Consider the following 21986-nt stretch of genomic DNA (forward strand, 5'->3'; position numbering starts at 1 on the left):
ATCACTTTGAGAGCCTGGACTTGGGTATTCACATGTGGCTCTCCGGCTGGGAAGCTAATCTATAAACTCTCCACAGTTTGAGCAGAAGATGGTTTCTCCCAAGAAAACAGGTAGGTATTCGCAAAATTCAGAGGGTGGGGGTGCCTTCCCTTGGCCTATAGTGAGGGGTTATACAGCAGAGCTCAGCTTTTCTGTACACTTCATGCACACATTCCTCCTTTTCCCACCAAACATTAATCTTTCCTCAGCCAAGTAGCAATGAACTCCTGTCACCATCATTATTTACAGTGCACTGTATGTGGCTTTCTGTGGGGCGGAAAGTTGTGAGTCCCTGACAAAATTCATATCATTCAGCTCACTGGTTAGTTTATTTCTTGGTGGGAGATAGTAGTTATCATGGCTTGTTGTGTGAGATATCAGAATACACACCCACGTCACTCTGCTTTTTGTTATTTTAAAAAAATGCATGGAATTGTCTCTCCAGATTACAAGCAAATGTTTAATTGGGACATTTGTATTTAACAGTACCTGGGTCATCAGTGAGGCAGGATAATTCTAAGCATCAGCTGGTTGTGAACACAAATAAGACTGTATTTTGGTACTGATTAAAAAAGTATTTGTCATTACAGAATATTTCTCAACATTGTACATAATGAGCAATTCATCAAAGAATATTAGATGTAATGATAGTTTCATTCGGTAGAGAGAGGTCATTAGGTTTCTTATAATTACACATTGCTGGAGCATTAGTTACTATCAAATCAAATCAACGGACCAGACATGTACGCTCTCTAATTGATTTTATGTAATTACAAGTATGAGCAGCAGTAACTATAAGGACTGGAATAATCTGAAATCTACAGCCTTAAGTACCAGGTTAAAAGGGTTGTTTGAGTAAGTGTAGAGGCCATAAGAAGACCATAGTAGCAGCCATTAACAAAAAAATTAATCAAAGTTTAATGCATTTTAAAGGCTGATATTTTGTGAACTATTCATTATGAGGCATTCAGGGGAGTTTATACCCAGATAAAGCCATCTGGTTTTATTTCAACCACAGCATGTTTGAATTATTTAAACATTGTGCAATTCTAAGAAATGTTTATGATTTAAATTCTGCTATCACAACAGTTTATATCAGGATGAGAGTGCCTGCTGGCATATTGATTATTCAGAAGCAGACAAGAAGAGAGAATTACTCATGCCATATTCACATTGAAGCATCCTATACTACTATGCAAACTGTAGGTGCCACCTTATATTTATTTTTTAATAAAATCATAGAATTGTAGAGGTTGAAGGACCCCTGAGGGTCATCTAGGAATCTCAACTAGATCATACATGACAGATGGCTACTCAACCTCTAATTAAAGACCTCCAAGGAAGGAGAGTCTACCACCTCTCATAGGAGTCTTCTTCACTGTTGAACAGCTCTTACTGTCGGACAATTATTCCTGATGTTGGAATCTCATTTCTTGAAGTCATTTGTTTGGGTCCTAGACTCTGGAGCAGGAGAAGACAAGGTTGTTCCACTCTCCATGTGACAGCCCATTCAATATTTGAAGATGGCTGTGATATCTCCTCTCAGTCTCCTCTTTACCAGATAATCTTACCCAATTTTCTCAGCTGTTCCTCCTAAGCAGTGTTAGAAACTGTGATGTGAAAGCTAGGAGTTAAATGGCACCTCAGACCTAGGTTGTGGGTGGAATGTCGAGGAACACTTTTTTATAACAAGAATACAGAGCTGGAAATGAATGAACTGCAGCTAAAATATTATGTTCGTTTTTCACATGGTCTAGTCCTTCCCCTTCCCATCCCCCACCCCCAATATTCTTAAGAGGGTCTCTTCTCCAGAGGCTGGAAGTGGGGAGGCAGAAAAAGCTGATCCTTTCCTTCCACTGCAATTTTAATCTGAAATCTTAGGCACATTACTGGTCGCACTAATGAAATTCCCTGTCACAAAATGTGCCTAGAAGAATGGGAGTTTTGAACACTGCTCATAAGGCTTGGTTTCCAGACCCTTAATCATCTTGGTTGCCCTCCATGTTCCATCTTGTCAGTATCCTCCTTAAATTGTGGTGCCAGATATGGTCTGACCAAGGCGGACTATTACTTCCCTTGATCAGGGCACTAAGTCATTGATGCGGTGGAATAAGCTTCCTGTTCTCATGGATGAAACTCTCAAGTGATTTTTGTTATGTACTGAAGTTCTCACCCTGGGCCAGCAGGGGGATACTGTAGATAGTTATGCAAATAAGGGATCGAAAGTGACATTCAGTGATGGGATAGTTTTAGAAAATTGTTACAGTTACGTTGTACTGGAGCTCTATATAAGCAGGCTGACTGAACCCTTCAGTTCAGTTCTGTCCTGGCCTGTGAATAAACAAGAGCTGTTTGAAGAATCGCTGTGTCGTCTGATATGTTCACCCACAACCTAACAGTTGTAGTGGAAACTTCTTTACAAGTAAGAGTGTATATGTGGAGAAATTAAGGATTTGGGGTGTAGGATAGGGAAAGTTTGAGGCAAAAGTGACATATTCTGATATACTGAAACCCTGGTGATGCCACTTCTCCTGGAATACCAAATGCATGTCTAGAACTCTCTTGAAGTGCGTGAAGGCAAGTTGCAAGGAGAAACTGGCAGGTGGAATAAAGTTTGTGCATCCATCCACCTATTATTTCACTCCTGAAAAATGCCCCCTCCCAAAGCTGATTTTCAGAGGAGGAAAGTGAGGTTCTGTTCCCAAACAGAAGAAGGATGGTAACTTACCTGAAGAAATCATGGATCAGGAAAACATTTATACAACATTTAGGAATCCTTGTGCACTTAATAGTGCATTCCTATTCATGCTTACTCAGAAGTAAGTTCTAGTGTGTTCAGTGGGGTTTGCTTCATAGGAAGTGTGTTTAGGATTGCAGCCTTAATGGTGGAAGTTGCCATTGAACTTCCATAAAATTAGACTGCATGCTGCAGTCACAAGCCTGGAGAAAATGTCATTCCCCCTTAGTAAAATCATTAGATACTGTATGTTTGTGCGGGTGGGTGGGTACAAAATGTCTGCTGACAAGTGATATGTCTTTAAGTGTCATGTGACAAGATTTGGTGTGAACTATAATTGTTGCCAGATGTTTGCAGTGAGATGACGTGTCCTTGACCATAATTTGAGCCACACTTAATTCCATCTGGTTTTGTTTTTTACCATAAAATGTCAATTATTTAAAATCCAGCAATCCTAAAAAAACAACCTGTTTTACGTTCTGTTCTCATGACAGTCCTGTATTAGGACCACTAGGTATGCTGGGGTAGCCTTCATCATTCAATTAGGACCAAGAAAACTGTTTGAGATGTTTTTAATGGGTTTATTGCTTCTATTACGAAAAACAGGACTAAAGATAATATTTTTAAAAAAGGAACCAAGAAAACAGAGATGACTTAGGCTATGTCTATACCAGCGTGGCCTATTTTCACAGAGAGCACTTGCACACTGCTTTGCGGTGCTTGAAAATATAGCTTTGAAACGCAGTTTATGTTTTAAGAGGATTTTAAACTGTATTTTAACATGGCATCTTAAAGCACTGCAAGATGATAGCACAACCACACTAAGCAACCACACCTGCAGTGCCTCATTCTGAGGAAGGATCCCAGTGGCTGGCTGGTTGTGGGCTGTAGATGGGCAAGGGCACAGTCTTCCCGCCATTTGCTGCCTGAGTCACATGGCTCTGTGTGCCTCATGGCCAGCCTTTTCTGGAGGAATGAAAGGTCGTCACCCATTCAGGAAGGGCTTTAGAGTTATGAAGCACATGTACTGAAAGCTAATCGGAGCATTCTTTTTTTCCTTTTCTACTACTATGGAACTACTAGGGCATGTTGGGTCTGCAAACTGTCCTTTGGCCATCAGTGACTTAGGCTATCAAATGTTGACAAAATTCTAATGAAATCTATATTATTATTATTATTATTATTATTATTATTATTATTATTATTACTACTACTACTACTACTACTATTTATTAAATGAGTACTAGGAAATAGAAGCAATAATTCATTTCTTTTAAAATGATATTTATTGAAAATTTTAAAATTACCAAGAAAAAAAGAAGGAAAAAACAAGAAAAAGAGAAAAAGAAAGACAACAGTAGATAAAGTAACAATTAAACAATACAAATCAATAGAAACCAAAATCAAAAAGAAAAAACAAAACACACAATACAACACAATCAAAAAACAAAAATATACAACAAATTTAAAAACAAATCCAATATTCCCAAATCCTTAACTTTCATTAACTTATTTCATCGACCTCCTCACACCTCCCTTTTTTGTATTCTAGTTGTTAATTATCTCAGCAAATCCTTTCCATCTTTCGCAATATTCTGTCATTAAATTACTTTAATCTATTTTAAACCTTATCTTACCATAAAAAACCCTAAAACTTAAAACTTAAATCTTACTTATACCGAATTCTTTTAACCATAACATATTCTTACATAATTCTTTTTAACATTTCTGCTAAAGCCACATAATTTCATTCCAACATTTTTCTAATACTCATTAATTTTACGATACTTTTCTAAATAAATTTTTAAAACTTTCTTCCAATCTTCATCCATCGTCTCTTCTCCTGGTCTCGGGTTTTGTCAGTCCTTTCTGTCCCATCCATCTAGTCCATCAACCTGGTGACCTTATATCCGAGGCTCTTAGGTCTTTTCCATGTCCCTTCCGCAGGTCTTCTTCATGTTTATACCTGTACTTTACTTTGTCTTCTGCTCCTTTCACTCTGGGAGACTCCAACTTGACAATATTTTTGTCCCTTCTCGACAAGTCAGCCCCTTTTCCATAGTCAACACTGAAATCCATGTGATATTTAAAGGCATGTTTCAAGGCCCCTCCAAAATCAGGGGCCCCCACAGCTCCGAGCTCCCCCCAGCCTAAAGCCAAACTTGAAAAGTCAAAACATCTCTGCATAGGGGGGTCCATCCAGCCCCCCATCTCCAAGCCAAGCAGAACTCCATCTCTCCAAGTCTGACTCTTTCCAGGTTCATTCATCAAGTCCAACGACTCATGTTCCTGCTGGGCCACAGCTCCCTCCATCTCTGCCACCCGAGGTCCAGCAACAGCCTCCTCCCTCATCTCATCTGTCAAAGCGCATTCCTGGATTAATTCCTGAGTGGGTTCTATATAGGTACCCACTGCCTGTCCAAAATTCCCTATCGCAGCTGTCATCAAATCCATTTTCTCATGTAACTGTTCCAATAAAGCATTTGTCTTGCAAAAGGCAAGCACCAAAGCCTCTGAGCACATTCTTGTTCAAGGTCGAAGTCTGGTCCCACGATCTTTAATCTTTTACAGCTGCAAAACTCCCCATTTCAACTTTAAAAACAGTTTCACAAGCTCCCTCTAGGGGAAGCAATTTCTATTTGTATCCGTCTTTTTTCCTCCTCTTTTTTTTTTTTAAGGCAGATTTAGCAACAAAGTTTTCCTTTTTCAGATATTTTGTCAATATTTTGTTCCTTTTAAAAGCGAAAGGGAACAATGGAATCAATATATTTCTATTCTTTTAACTATCTGTCAAAAATGTTTGTCCATAGTCAATGAACTTCTCCAAAACGTCTGTCTTGACACCCCGCTCCCAGGTTCAAGACAGTGGAAAATTACCTTTCTTTACTCTCTCTTCTGCAGGTTTAAGCAGTCTAAAAAAGGTTCCCCCCTCTTCTCCTGCTTCCAAGGGGTGTTCAGTAATTTTAAATGATGAAAATTTAGTCCTTTACAAACGTCTTTCTGAACTCTAGCTTGCCGTGTCTTTGCTTCAATCTATCTACAAAAAGCGGAAGGCGGACTTCCTGTTTAGACCTTCCGCTTTCGGTGCCTAATTTAAAAATTTTCACAGTCCAATTTTCCATTCTACTCACGGGCAGTTGTTTGAAATCCAATTGTCCACAGGAAAAAGTCAGCGCTCTCCGGCAACAGCAATGCGGCTTCACTTTGTGAAAGAAGCAGTCGATTCAAAGCACCGCGCCACTCACCCCACGTCGCTCCGGATCCCCAAAACAGGGTTTCCCCATGAGTGGAAAGGTGCCAGCCAAATCCCACGTCCACAGGCTTCTCCCGCCTGTGGTTTTTAATGGGTCTCCGCCTCGCCGTGGCGGTTCAGACCCTGTTTTCCACAGAGCGGGTTCCTCCCGATCGGAGGAAATCCGCCATTGCCAGAGGCACCAACCCAGAAGTCCCTAGAAGCAATAATTCATGGGGTCCACCTCACCTCTCTTCTTCCAGCCCTTTAACAGTTCAGGTTTTTAGCACTGGCTTTTTTATTTGACATAACGGTTACAGTGGGTTGTTTTGTTTTGTGGTATGGAAATTCTGTGTAAAACTTGAATGCATGCCTAGCTTTTGCTTCACTTGTGCTATTAGGAATGTAAATACATAATTTTGGTTAAAATGTGGCTTTCGCTCCCTTAGTCCTCCTTCTTTTTGAGTGTATATGTATATTTATGTGTGAATTGAAGGGTGAGGGGACAGTTGCAACTTGCATTATGCTGGGCAGCTATTTCTGTACCTTTAAACTCCCACTAAGATACCTGTCTCTAAGAAATGACTGTGACATCTTTAGCATCACTTTTAGCTTCTCTCTGTGTGTGTGTTATCATTATTTTGTCAAATATTTATAGACCAGATCAACATAACAATTTATAGATGACACAGTGGTCAGAAGAAACTGACACCCAGCAGCAGCCAGTCTGACCCCATTTGCAGCAGAACAAATCCAAATTATTGTAGCTTTTCATTTGTGCTTGGCAGAAAATATTGAACTTTATGAGATTTGCCTTGGGTGAGCGGATGAATCCAGGAATGACACTGATATGGGATGGGAACCCAGGCAAGAGTTCTAGTCAAGTGGCTTCTACATAGATGTCAAGCGCTGTTGAAATTTTCCCTGGTTTACCTTCCAAAGCATATCCATGGTATAATTTTTGCAACCTTAGTTATTGATGTACAGTGTGCGTTCGTTCATTCGAAATATTTATACTGTACCTCATCTACAGTGTTCAAGATGGCTTCCCACAAAATAAAACAAGACAACAAAATTTCACAAGCTTGGAACACATAGTTATACAGTGGTACCTTGGTTGTCGAACTTAATACGTTCCGGGAGTCCCTTCGACTCCCAGAACCATTCAAAAACCAAGATACGGCTTCCGATTGGCTGCAGGAGTTTCCTGCACTCAATTGGAAGCCATGGAAGCCACATCGGATGTTCTGCTTCCAAAGAATGTTTGAAAACTGGAACAGTTACTTCCAGGTTTTTGGCGTTTGGGAGCCAAAACGTACGCGGACCAAGGCTTTCAGCAACCAAGGTATGACTAACTGGCAGTAAGTAGTCTGTGTGGTAGGGCAGAGCCACCCTCTCAACACCAACATTGCTGCAACTTACCTAGTCTGGACAGGGCATGGTGGCTGCAAGGTCAGGTCTGCATGGGGCATGCCTGCAGGAGCACTGGATTAACTCCTCCACTGGGCTCATGCAGACCTGACCTCACTGCTCTGCTGCAGCAATGATGGTGTCAGGGAGAAGGCTCCACAGCTCCACCCAAGTGTGCAGGCCAATACTGGTAATAGCCAATATATATATATATATAAACCATAGCTAAATTGATAAAGCTTGAGACTCTTAATCTCAGGGTTGTGGGTTTGAGCCACATGTTAGGTGAAAAGATTCCTGCAGGGAGTTGGACTAGATTATCCTCCTGGTCCCTTCCAACCCTGAGTCTATGGTTCTATGGCTGGCAATGCAGCAGGTGACTATAATAATTTGCACCCTCAAAGCTGACTGAAAAAAAAGAAAGGCTTTGCGCTTCATCTGGAACATCATCAGCAAATTACATTTACCAGCCAGGCCCGTTTTGCATTTACAATTTGGATTTTTCAAGCTAGCAAACAAAGGGAAAAGGAAAGGCTATCTCAGGTAGGAAAATTACTCCTCTCTAATGGCTGTCAAACATCACTGCCAAAACCCTATTCACATATGGGAGGATCATGTTTTGTTAAAACCTGCTACTTGTTGTCACTCGTGTGTTTCACCGGCCTATTCTCTTGCTCCAAAAATAGTATGCCCTGTGGCAGTGGCTTATTATGATGAAAGAGATAAAAATAATTTATGATTTAGACACATCCAGAATACCTGAGGTAACACAAGATCCGGTTCCTTCATGGAATGTATGGTTACATTTTCCACTGCTCCATAAGCCTTTTTGTTGTTGTTGGCTAATTGTTTTGCATTTCTATTATTCTGCGGCTGGATCTGTTGTTTGTTGCCTCAGGGAAATATTGCTAGTTTCTGAATTGCCTTTCCATCCATGACAGAGTTCCTAACAACACCCTTCTTCCTTTGTGGTTATGTAATATTCCTATTTACACCTTTCTTACGTGAAAGAAGATTGCTGTGTTTTAATCAGTAGTGAGTGGAAATCCTCGCAATATAAATCCATGCTGCTATCCATTTAGGGATTTTGTTGTAGCCACCAGGGCACAGAGGAGTTACATCAGCACCAGGGCCCTGCAGGGTGGGCAGGAGTTAATGTGTTCTCTGGCCCTGCCCTACCACTGAAACTACTGTTCACCCCATTAGAAGAAACTGGCATGGATATTTTATTTTTTAAAGAGAGCACATAGGAGATAGTGAAGGGAAAGTGGGGATTTGGGGGGGGGAGGTAGATGGTACAGGGGAAGGGGGCTCAGCTGTCCTCCTCACAGCATAGCATTCCTGATTGGAATGGAAGGAGAGTTCCTTTTATTACCAAAAAAATAAAGTAAAGCATTAAGGGGATATCAGACTCAATCACAGATCTCCAACATCTCTTCTGGTTTGAGTTACCCTTAATGCTACAGAGGGGTGTGTTTGCCATTGGGTGAGATGCTCAATTTTTAAGGAGCTCAAGGCAAGCAGAGGTGGGGTCTAAAAAGAGGGGTGAAAGAAGCAGGAGGAGTTTAGGGAATCTGAGAAAGCTACATGCCAAAGGAAGGAATAGGAGTGTAGCATGTGGATGTTGTGAGGAAGACGGCTATATATATATATATATATATAGATAGATAGATAGATAGATATAGATATAGATATAGATATAGATATAGATATAGATATAGATATAGATATAGATATAGATATATACACACACAATATATATATACACACACACACACACACACACAGTGCCAAAACGAGAAGGCAAAGAGGAGCATCTTAAAGAGAAAATATAAATGGGTGGGGAGCAGGGAGAGAATGGGCAGAGAAAAGTGAGGTCCGTTTGACCAGGAATGAGTATCTGTGCAAAAGGATGCAGCTAGGCCAATAGATCATTTCAAATCTGAGACAAATATCCTTGTATGATAATGGTATGATACAAAGTTAATGTGATCTATTCTAGAAACTCAAAGCTTTTACTAGTTGGCTGCTGGGGGAAAGTCTATATAGTATACACAAACATAATCTGTCTAAATTTAAATGCAAATTTAGTGGGTCCCTCCCACCTTTGACATCCATCCATTCAGACTGAGTTCTGCAAAGCATCATTGGGGGCCAAGGAAAGATTGAAATAATACATAGACAAATCAAAACTCTTTTGACTATAGGCAGATTTAACTCAGACCTTCTGTTATGTAGCAAAGCAGTGTGCTCTTGTGCCCATCTTTTTGAATAACCCTCTCTAAAGTAAAGGTGTGAGTAACAAAGCCTTATTTTGACCCCCACAGCATCATTAGAGTATAATTCCAATTTTATTGATGAGGACCCTGAACCAACCCAACTCCTGTGACCATCCTCTGATGCCCTTCTTTGTTTGCCTCCTCCATGAAAGGTCAGCAGTACAAGAACAAGCCTTTTCTGTGGTGGCTCCCAGCTTGTAGAATGCTCTCCCCAGGGAGGCTCGCCTGGCACTTTCATTACATATCTTTAGGCACCAGGCAAAAACATTCCTCTTCTCCCAGGCCTTTGGCAATCTATGGCATTTAAAACTGGGCAGAGGGGGGGAGTGTTATTATTTTTGTTTGTTACTGTGTTGTGTATTTTTTCTGTTGTTATGTTTTAAACTGCCCTGTGATCCTTGGATGAAGGGCAATATGGGAATTTAATAAATAATGATGATGATGACTTCTAAGCTCGTTCTCAGAAGAACTTTCATCTCTCCCCACATTGTTCCACAGGCTGTGAGAAAGCTAACAAGTTAAAAGGGGTGCTGCCTTTTGCAGACTCTCTCTCTCACACGGCACAAGGTCCCTTGGGAGGAGTTCAGAGTCACATATCCCTTACTCACTGAGGTGATTTGCATGTTTAAAATAAATCGAACACCTCAGGCGTAGACAGGGCTTGCATCATGCATCGCCTCAACCACAAGTCCTTTTCAACAGAGGCAGCTCACACCTTCGGCAGCAAGTCTTCAAGTTACAGGATACCAATTGATGTAAACGCAAGCGTGAATCAGCCCAGAGGAGAAGGATGACTTCTCACACATCATTAACGATGTGCTCCCACATTGAGCTGTAGCACAGGAAATAATACCAGCTTATAATAAGAGGACCTGAATAGGACTACTTAAAATAAAGTTGGGTTGCATTTTGTTGGGGTTTCCCCCCGAAGAGTCTACGGGTTGGCTACCATTATGACTCTCTTATCTGCCTTGTTTTGCATCATTATGCCTCTGTTAGAGTGCAGTCAAAGGCCCTCATATTATAACGTTACAGCTCATGTCATTTATTTGTCAGTTTTTTTCCTTGATAAGACTAGGCATAATTCCTCAGGAAAAGAAAAGGAAGGAGAAAACTATAGGCAGACATTGTAAATGACCCAAGCGACTTGTATTAAATAAAAATATATAGCCCACTGGGCAGAATTCTTTTGCGTTATTGGCACAAATGTTCATCTGCTCCATTGCTGTCATTTTTATTATTTGTTTGAGAGTTGGCCATGTATTCAATATTGTAAAAAGCAGCGGGCATTTTATTCTCTGGGAAGGAACTTACAATTTATTCTGAATTCAATGGAAACCAAGGGCATTCAGCTCTGAGAAGGCTCAAACAGTGTCCTACACGTATAGTCAGATGTTGTATTGGCATAATTCTATACATTAAGGCCCATTGTTAAGAGAGGAAGCCAAATAATTAGTTTTTTCTTGAAATACATTCAAGGATGACAAGTTTATCTTCCATCCCAGGATTCACAGAAATTAAGCATTTTACTGTAAGTTAGTGCCACCTGAAATGGAACCCAAGTTTTCAAAAAGTCAGGCACAAGTAAAAGCCAACACTGTGTTTTATATGTTTCTGGAGCACTGGGTCCCACAAAATTATGAGCAAAATGCAAAAATGGTAGCAACTAAGCATGCTCCATTTCTATATTGTCATCTCTACATTCATGGAATGATGGGGAATTATCTGGTGGAGGTAGCCAACATGGTGCCTTTCTGATGTTGTTGTACGCCAGTTCCCGTCTTCCCTGACTATTGGCCACACAGTCTGGGGCTGATGAGAGGTGGAATCCAGCAAAATCTGTAGGGCTCTACATTGGCTATACATGATCTAAATGGTGAAGAAGAGTCCAGCTTCAAAGGCCCAGTGCTTTTTTTCTTTAAAAAAAATGTTTAGGGGTACTCTCATTTTCCTCCTCATATTGAAATACTGCCCTTCAATGAGGCCAAACTTAGATTCACAAAATGTTTAGGGGTACATGGTCCCCACCCCAGAAAAAAGCACTGCAAAGGCCTATAGAGACCTGTGTAAATGCACCTCTACATAGTCCTTCATTCCTCTGTTAGCAGTATTTGGGGGGTTAGGGCCAATCCTTATGTAGTCAAACTGGCAACACCCACACATAAGAGAGAGGTGTCATCAGACTCTGGGGAACCACAAGTTTTGTAGTTCAACAAAACTGGTGGGGGGCAGACTTAGGCTGCAACCATCCAGAATAGCACAGGGACAGTTTTCATGGTGATCATGGCTAGCCCTCCTAGTGTACTGTGGTCCCAATGATCCTTAAAATAAAAACCTGACATAGATGCTGGTGGTGCTTTTAGGATCACATCTCATTTGACCCCAACACACAGAAAGCACATGAAGTGTTTCACGTAACTTATCTCCATGCCAGTAAAAGCTTCACCTGATCAGGTATCTGTTAGAGGCCCCAAATCAAGGCCAGTAAGAAAGTGTAGCCCTGCTCAAGGCTGAGGGTTTTAACAAACCTCATTTCATAGGAACACATAATGTAAGCTACCTTAGCTCAGTCAGTCCATTGGTCCACCTACCTCCACACTGTCTACACTGACTTGCAACAGCTCTTCAGGGTTTCAGACATTCGTTGGAGACAGGGAGTCACCCTTCTACATTCCTCACAAACACTAGAAGGGACAGAGATACACACAATTTCATTTCTACTCTCTCCCAAGGTAAGATGTCCTAAATGTTACAGTGTGAGGCTGACCTGAGGATGTTGTTCAGTTTAGCACAACTCTGCTGCAGCTGCAGAATCTGCCCACATTCTGTCTCCATTATGGGTAACTTAACAATTGCATATCTTCCTGGAATACACCGCTTAGCTTTGGGGCTGGGCTCATGTCTATTTGTTCTTCTGTGGTATTCTCTAAGCAATCAGGTGAATGTTTCTCACACCAGTTGTTCTTGTGATTCAGGTGCAAGCAGAAAGTTGTAGACTCTTAAGAAGTCTATACACTTATTTGGGAGTTAGTCCCATTGAGCTCGAGAAGATGTACAGTATATAGGATTCCACTGTAAATATACTTTCTGGATTCACTCTGCTGCACAGTGATATTCTTAGGTGGAATATGGTGCAGTGTTTTGCTAATTTAAACATTGCTTTATTCTTTTTTTTTTTAAGCAGGCTCAAAAACTCACTTTTCAATAAGAATAATCTTGGGTCATTAAATTGCAGATTCAGCATTCTGCAGCCCATGCTTTAAATTCTTATCTCCTCTGCTGTTTAACAGTCTCTGTTCTTTAACTTGCATTTGCAAATGATGTATGTCTTTGTAAAGTCATAGCAGATCTGAACTTGCATTCTTCTATGCACCAAAGCATTTGTGCTGTAGTCTGTGGTCTACTCTTATATCATCTCATTAATATGATATGACACATTTTGTACTGAAAACAAAAGACATTTTAATTTTATATTTAATTGTATTGTTTTAATTCTTTGTGTTTGTCACCCATGGCTCCTTTGGGAGGAAGGGCATAATAATAATAATAATAATAATAATAATAATAATAATAATATTTCATTCTTTTCTCTTTTGCCAATTATCTCCCATTTGTTTTCATTGTCATAAGCCTTAAGAAAGCTTTGATCTCTGGCTAAAATAGTCTGTGCTTTGGCTTAATTTAAAATTAACAGATGTTTTCATAGTAGCTTTGATAGGATCAGGATTACATCTATAGATCATTATTTTATAGCAAAGGTTACTTTGTGATTCTAAGAGCACCCAATTTAATATTGGGGGGAGGGTGGAGGAACTTCAGAAGAGTTTGCCTTGTAGCCAAAAGTATTTAAACTTTGTATGTTAATGTGATGAAATATAGTTGCCTCTAAAAGAAATAAATAAAACTATTGTTATCAGTTATGCTTTTGTTTACCCTGAAGCAAACTTTTCCATGGCAAGGTCATTTTAAAGTTAAATTCAGAAGAAAAACCTCCTTATTAAACCACAGTCTTGCCACATCCTGTTGCTGCAACATCTGATGGGTTTAACGACAGAACATTTTATTTTTCAGGTCCCTTGACAGGTAGCGTGGTCACATGACAAACCTGCCTTTCTTAAATCTATTTTGGATTCTTTTTTTTAAAGAGAGAGGGTGCAGGGTGCTAGTGGGAAAGTGAGGATGACATGGAAACTTTCGCTCTGACAATTCTTTTAAGCAGAGAGCATGTTGGGAAACTGTAGGTGTAATTGGCAAGCTCGCAAAAAAAACTCACATATTTTTAAAATGCTGTGCGAATGGTTAGTATAGGAAGGATTCCGCTCATCTCCAAGAACAGTATAATCTTAGACTGAAGTTTATGTCTTGAATTTCAGTTTGACCACAAACTGACTTGTATGATTTTTAGCATGCCAGCTATCTGCCTGTGTCCCTAAGTTACCTCACGTGCAAAACGAGTGTTAAGATGAGAAGCCCAGTCTTAAAGAGATGTAATAACCAGATTGGTTTATATAAAAGCCACTAATGTAAGGCTTCTGTAAGGGTTCTGTGCAAGTGGAAAGAGGTGTTTGTTAAATATTTTAAAATTATGAACGGATCCCTGCATCTGTTGACATTGGGACGCAATGTTCAAGCTTTCTTGAAAAATGAAAATAAAGAATAAAACAAACCATTAGTTATCCTGTTTGCTTCTAGATCTATATATATATGTGAATGACATCACTTAGTGACTGAACCACATTTTCATTCCCGAAATACGATAGTTCATAAAAGAAAGGATTACACATTAAGCTATCTAAAATGTGTTTGCTGCAAAACAGCTGAAACATCAATTGGGCTACAATTTTAAAATTGACTACATTTTCAGGCAGTTGCTAGAGAATAGACCCCAAACTGTCTGTTTACTGATTGTGCTTTCTGTTTGGACAAAAGAGTAACTTTTCATGCTCAGGGGTATTTGAAATAGCTTTTCTCCGACTCTGTTTCTGTGCCCATTGCCCCGTTGCAAGATCACAGGTTTTGCTTATTTAAAAGAAATATTAGTATGCCATGACAAACATCAAATACAACATTTAGCTGTAGACCCTAATGAAATAAACAAACTGGATTCCCTCCCCTTCTCCTCATCTGGCTTAACAGGGTTTTCAACTTCAAGTGCACTAATAAAGGGAATCCAACCCATGAGCAAATCCACTCTACTTTTTGTTTTCAAACAGATGTTGGTGGGTATTTAAAGTAACAGTAGTATATTCATGACATATTCTCAATGACAGCCAATCCGTAGGGCCCCTTGAGATCCAGAAGTCAGGCTTCTGAAAAGGAATCCTCAAGTATGGACATACAATTAAGGGCTTCTTCTCATGGGCATGGCAATTCCTGCTCCATATGGAAGAAGTCTACCATTGTTCCAGTTTCTGGAAACAGCAAGCTGCCTTATACAAAACTGCCTTGGTCCATATTACTCAATGTTGTCTACACAGATTGGCAGCAGCTCTCCAGGGTTTCAGGCAACAGTTATGCCCAACTCTAACTGGAGATGCTGGGGATTGAACCTGAGACCTTCATGCAAAGTAGATGTTCTTCCACCAAGCTATGGTCCTCAAAACACCAGTGTGTGGTAGATTTAAGCTGCATACTCTTCCACATGGCCTGGGACTTCTGAGGTTACTTGAGGAGCAGTGACTCAATGGAACTGTTTCCTACCCACAATGGTGCTTAAAAGTGCTGTGTCAATAGAATTTCAAAGCAAGTCCCAAATCAAATGTTCTGTCAGAAGGCCCAAGGTGCACAGGCTCAAATATTTGCTGATGATTGGCCGGCCGTGTGTCCCCCCCGATTGCAGCATCTTCTCAGAAGATTTGATGTCAGGAACCATTCATGGCACTTTCCATTAATGCAGTACGACGTACCACATCACTTACTTTCCATGGTTGTTCACCAAAGCGTTCTTCTTGGTATGATTAGGTAGTGTTGCAAGCTGATCAGACAAGCAGGCAAGGCAAGCAGCAAGCTGATCACACTGAGAAAGCAAAGCTAGAGAAAAAGGTCATACAGAGCCAATCAGGCCCCCATTGGTTGATCAGGTCACCTGACCCAGCTTGGTTGGCAACCTGCAATACCTTCTCTGGCCATTACGTTTGTGGTGCTGCTGCACAGGAAAGATCAGTTCAGTAAGCCTTTCAGCCCGTGAGCTGCCTTGGTGCCACAGATTAATAAGGTAGCTGACCTCTGGTGCTCAAGGGCCCCAATACCTTACACAGATTTTCCTAAGGAAAACTAGCATTTAGATGTACGAAGCTATCATAGTCCAGTTTCGCATATGCCACTCTGGAACCCAATTTAAGTTGCTTTCTCTCTCTAAAAATGTGCCATAGTGATGAAATACTTTTTTAAAAAAAAAACAAACTCATCTTTTTAAAACTTTTAAAAAATAATAATAATCTGCGCACAGCTACAGGAAGTTTTGTTTTTGATCAGCATGGTCTTTTCTTGCACAAACAAATGGAATTATCCAAGCAGAAAGGATCAACAGCCCACAAGCAAAGGGAAATGTGGGCTTTTCCAGGCTAATTCCATGACGTGGGCATGTGTTTCCCCTTCGCTGTGATGTTAGGAAAGCTCCAAAGTGGTGACAGCCTTCCTGATGACATTTTGTCTATCTTAATGTAAATCAAGCAGTGGCAGGGACCACAGGGAGGAGAGGTGGAAATAGAAGGGATGTTGTGCAGCTCACTGTTGATATGCTCTGCCAGGTTCAGTCATTTCCTGCCCATCTGCCAAAAATCACAAGCGATAAATGGACATAGCCGGAGTGTGAGAAACTGCACCGCTCCAAAGTCGAGCAGGGGGTGAAGGGAATGAAAAAATAATAACCACGAGTAACGAAAACATTGCACTACTCTGTTCATCCCGCAGGTTAATGCTTAGATTATAGACCCTGTCAACTTCTTTCTTTAAATGCCTGCTATGGCTTGCTGCCTTGTCCTCAGAAGTTTTCTGAAGGCGAATAAGGGGTTGTGCGTTTTGTTTTTTTAAAAAAACCAAAACACACACATTTATGTTCTTTCCACTGTTGAGGAAGACATGTCCATTTATCTGTTTCACCACTATCGGCTGCGAGCGAGCAAAAACACCAATTTAGGTTCCTTATTTCTTTCATCAACTCTCTCTTTCCCACTGTGGAAACTTCAGCATACGGAACCCCTATCCAACTGAGTCATAGCCATTTTCAAGCATTCAGGTCAGCCCCCTGCTGTTTTGTGGGTTATGCTTGCAAGCTCAGGTCAGCTTATGTGCCATGGATCAGTTCTTCTATGGACTTCTTCTTCTTTGTCCCTTTCCCCTTCAAAGTCAAACCAAGTGTGTGTGTGTGTGTGTGTGTGTGTGTGTGTGTGTGTGTGTGTGTAACTAAATTGCAGGGGTGGAATATGAGTGATGCAATACTACAAGGCTCCAGGTGCTACTTTCTAATGGGAGCCTGGGAACCCAGCATTAATTTCCTTTAGGATTATGAGCTCCTTTTGCTCTTGTGGTCCCGTCCTGGTTTGATTGGCTACTTACTGGCATTTTATGCTTAGCATCCGTGACCAAAGAGAAACAGGCGATGCTAATTAAAGTGCCTTTGAGTGTCACTTTTGGCAGAAGTGTGTATAGAGCAATAACCCTTCTCTCCTTCTGTTTTCTTCTTCCTTGCAGTAAATGAAATAATAAGGAACGACCTCTCCAACGTCCATTCATAGCTGGCCGTCTAGATATCCTGCTTTAAGCTCCGCTGAGACATCGGCTTCAGATAAATGGAAGATCCTCCCTGGTACCGCTCTGCTCTTTCCCTTTCTGGAATGTTTGGAACAATTACCTCTTCTCTATACATAAAACTAATTGGCTGGCTTCAACCAAGGAAACACCTTCTGTCAAGAAAATCATCTCAAGGAAAATGGAGGACACGAACTCTGAAATGGTGCGTTTCGCAAGTTGAAATAGGAAATGTGACACAACTGGTGACTGACTGAAAACGGACTTTCTTTTCCTTTGGGCTCTACTGGAAGTGCCTTATTTTGTTCGCTTCTGACATCAGGACATTGTATTGGCAGCTTTGGATATGCTGCCATCCAAAGTATTTCTAGGCACAGTAACCATCAAACATACATTGGAACTTGGGGTGTGTTGGAACTGTCTGTTGTTATGGGTATAAAACCCCCTGTTGGGTTGTATCAGCTCATTCATATGATAGGCAAGATTTTAGTGGGTCTACCCTGAGTATGATTTAGTTAGTTACAAGCCTTGGAAAGTAAAATACGTGTCTGAATTCCTGGATTTCTTCACTTTTGAACTGTATTTTACATCTTGTTGCCTTATTCCTGATGCATTTTTTTTTAAAACAAACCCAGATTGTCATCTCAGTTCTACACTTTTCAGCCTATTGCAGGTCTTTGCTCATGTATCATAGGACTGCATGTTAATCCTTTGACTTAAATCAATTTCTAGACATAGCACAAGAAAATTGAACAGCACAAAATATTAAGGTTGATGGACAAAAACGTGGATACCTATATTTTCCTCAACTGTTTTATGCTTATGCTTATACATACAAACTAGCATTTATGCATATATATATATATATATATATATATATATATATATGCCTTGTGGAGGCTTTGAATTCAGCAATAATTTCTGCTTCTGAGAATGCAGTCCTGATCCCATGCAAATACTCTTGCCATTACTATGTTGTGGGTTTGTTATGTTTAAGACAATTATGCATTTTCTTTCCTCAAGCTGATAAGCAAGCACTTTAGACAGTCCAGAAGGATGCATATGAAACATGTATTAATTACCAAATGACAAAAGATGAGTTAAAAGCAAATGTAAATACCATTTTCAAAGAATGTAAAATATTTGTTCAATTATAAGATAATTATTCCACTGAAGCCTTATAACTCTCTGCTTTGTGTACAACAAATATTACCAAAAAACCAAATGTTTTAATATGCAATGCTGTATAGTGTGTTTTCAGAGCAGCTTCAAGTTTATAGAGTACATATGAAACTTAAGCATGTAATGTAGTCTTTGACATGGTATTTCGTACAACCAATAATGTTGTTACCGTATAGCTAGTAATGGCATATTATGTCACATAGACAAAAAGAAAGCATGGCTCCATTTTTTAAAGCATTTAACATTAATATTGTGCCTTAGGAAATACGAGTGAACTACTCCACAGTTACTAAGGTGGTGACTGAGTGCAGTGTACAGTTAAAGCAAACTCAACAGGTTTCACAAAAAGGTGAAACAGTCCTAAACATTTAGAAATATTACTCTGTACAATTATGTCTTACTTACTTTTTTTAAAAAATGAAAAGCCATATTTGTAACATTTGCACATTACTGTGAAAACATAAGAATATAATATGGCTGTATGTAAATATTATAACGTTACTGGTCCTTCTAATTGGGTGACTTCCCAACTGCTTAGCAAGAGATATTTATCCTGTACTCAGCTTTGTAGCAGTTGCATGCATTTCTCCTAGACTGCCATATTATATATACATATAAATTTTGACAGTTTTCAGCTAAACTTGCAGCTAGAAAATACATCAAACGAAGCACAACTTTCCACAGAAAGCTAGATTGGTTCAACTGTTTTTGACTCCTGCGGGAGGGGGATTTTTCATAAAATGATACGCTTTAAAATGTCATATGTTAGCATCTATATTCTGTATATTGCAGGCACTTCCGTTTCAGGCAACTTTCAGTCTTCCAATATCATAATTGTACCATTCATCAAGAAGTGCTTCTGTATAATTTCCATTTGTTGCAACAGAAACTTGTGCGGGAGCAGCACTCCATAGATTAAACCATATTTTTGGACGCCCCTTGCCAACAATTGCTCTTTCTTCATGTATTCTACATTTAAAACATGTAGTTGCCAAGAAAGACATGGAGTTCCAGTGTAATTCTCAGACGTCCATTTCTCTCAATTTTCCTGAAATGTCAGAAGAGTGCAAGTGGAGGAACCTTCAGGCAGGCCAAAGGATTTTTGACTCTGATACAGAAATATCTTGGGCGAGGTGCTGACCACACAAGCACCACAATGTTTGCATTTCTGCAATAACTTTAGCAAGATAATCATATGTATTGTTCCCGGTATGTCACACCCCCTATTTGTCATTGTTTGTTTGTTTCATTTCTTTTGAGCTGTCTTGGAAGTTTGTTACATTCAACCCTAGCTCTGAAAAACTATGCATCTCTTGTATATGTATCCATGAATAGTAATAATAAAAAAACCTGGTATGAAAAACCTGTATCTGATAAGAATTTTACATTCATTTTGTGGTGTGTTTTTTGCTTATTTGTTGGCAGAAATGCTGTTGGTTTAGGGTAGATGAGCAATATGCAGCAGAATGGGGTGGGAACAAGGTGGGAACATCTTAAAAATGTAGAATGGGTTACAGCAGTGCAAACAAAGAAGCACATTTTTTGATGCTCCCATAGGTGAAGAAAGGAGGGAGAGAGTATTCCAAGAACAAAACTAGCAGGCTGATATCTCCAGGATATGCTAGCTTTTGTGTGTGTGTTTTCATGGAGAGAAGCATGCCAAACTGGCATTCGTGACTTTAAGTCACTGCCTGATCCACAGAGTTCTTTCTGGCTCATACCCTGATAATCAATGGTTGTATGGTAAGACTGGGAATTATCTGGAATGAGTAGCATCAGCTGGCACACTGCTATACTAGAACAAATTCATGTTGTCACGAAGCAAATCCACGAAGCTCTGGAACTAATGATCAAGGGATGAGAGTCCAGCATACATTTTGAACTTGAAACAACATGCTGTATTCTGCCAGAGAAAGAATTACTGAGCCCTGGTCTATCTATGCATGCCACAGAATGACATGGTATGAGTGGTGTGTAATAGCTCACAATGCAGAGCTAGTTACAGTCATACTACAGCCCATCAGCATCCTGTCTCTGGAGGTCGGGTGACACCAGAAGGGTGCTAGAGGTCTGGCCCTCTGCCTGCCTGACTCTAGCTTCCAGGTAGCCTCCCACCCTCCAACACAAATGCCTGATATTGCATCCCATCTATGGTTTCTTGGGATTGATATTTATGGGAGCAGTTTTTACCAGGGTAATTAAGTCCCAGTTCAAGGCAGGAATGCTTCGTATTTTAATGTCTGTAGTGAGAAAGTGTGTGTACAATTGTATGTGCACTGTCTTCTACGTTGCATTGCATTAGGAACCGGGGCGAGCCTACATGCATGACATCAGGGGTGATGCTAGTCTGTGCTCACACATTGGGTTGTATCCAATGAAGTCATCTTGTTCAGGCAAGGACTTCCGCTTGCACAACAGAGCACCCCCCCTCTCCCCCCCTGTGCCCACTATCTGTTCTGGGAGTTCTTTCAAACCTCCAGAACATTTGGGGAGACAGAGGATGGAGAGGAAGTTCTATTGTGAAAAGGAAAGCCCTTGTATGAACAGGATAACTTTGTTTGAATGCAGCCTATCCCAGGTTCAATCCCAAGCATCTCCAGACAACATTTTGGAAAGGGAAGGAGCTCAAAGACAGAATGGATATTTCCTATGCACAGTGGTCCTGTTTCAAACCCCATTTGAAAGATCTCAGTTAAAAGGATTGGAAAAGAGCTCTGCCAAGGGCCTTGGAGAACCACACAGCACCACAGGCATATAAGTTGTCATATAATTACAGTTCAGTTTTTGTTATATATAATAGCTGTGACTCAGGATTATGCAAAATAAACAGCAAAACTAATAGAAATTTTAGTGCCTATAGTTCGCATATGTAGCACTTAATACCTGCCTGGTATCTATTTTAATTGATATTTTTTTTAAGAGAAAAGGCACGTATCTTATAAATGAAGTGAATGTCTAAACAAAATCTGAGCTACATGGGAATGCTGAATTGCAGATGTGGGGAAGTTTTGGCCCTCCAGGTGCTGCTGAACTACAATTCCATTCATGCTCATCAAGCATGGTCATGTAGTTCAGAAACATCTGGAGGGTCAGATTTGCAATTATTTAACAAGTCAGGCATTGTTTTGGTCTCTCTTCTTTCCCTTGCGTTTTGTAAGATATTTATTCTGGTCTGGTTTTGTGTGAGACAGCTTTAAGGAGCACAGATTTGTAAACATAAAATGCATGCAAGTGCCAAAACCTTTCCCATTCAGTGCTCATGTGTATAAATCAGTGATTTTCCCTTTAATTACAAGTGTCATTCTTATACAGTGGTACCTCGGGTTAAGAACTTAATTCGTTCTGGAGGTCTGTTCTT

General features: G+C 40.2%; 1 protein-coding gene across 4 annotated transcripts in view; it reads left to right on the forward strand.

Annotated features, from left to right (window-relative positions):
* The window catches only part of NFATC1 (nuclear factor of activated T cells 1), a 135679-nt gene extending 115686 nt beyond the window's left edge, over positions 1-19993 (forward strand). For all 4 annotated transcript variants that reach the window (XM_083518642.1, XM_083518640.1, XM_083518639.1 and 1 more), the window contains exon 10: positions 17390-19993. In XM_083518642.1, the coding sequence (XP_083374768.1) occupies positions 17390-17392 (3 nt within the window). In that variant the 3' untranslated portion in view covers positions 17393-19993. The remainder of the gene's footprint in view (positions 1-17389) is intronic.
* The last annotated feature ends 1993 nt before the right edge of the window (positions 19994-21986 follow it).

The sequence above is a fragment of the Podarcis liolepis genome (assembly GCF_965112155.1).
Source record: "Podarcis liolepis genome assembly, chromosome: 8".
In the NCBI taxonomy this organism is placed as follows: domain Eukaryota; kingdom Metazoa; phylum Chordata; class Lepidosauria; order Squamata; family Lacertidae; genus Podarcis; species Podarcis liolepis.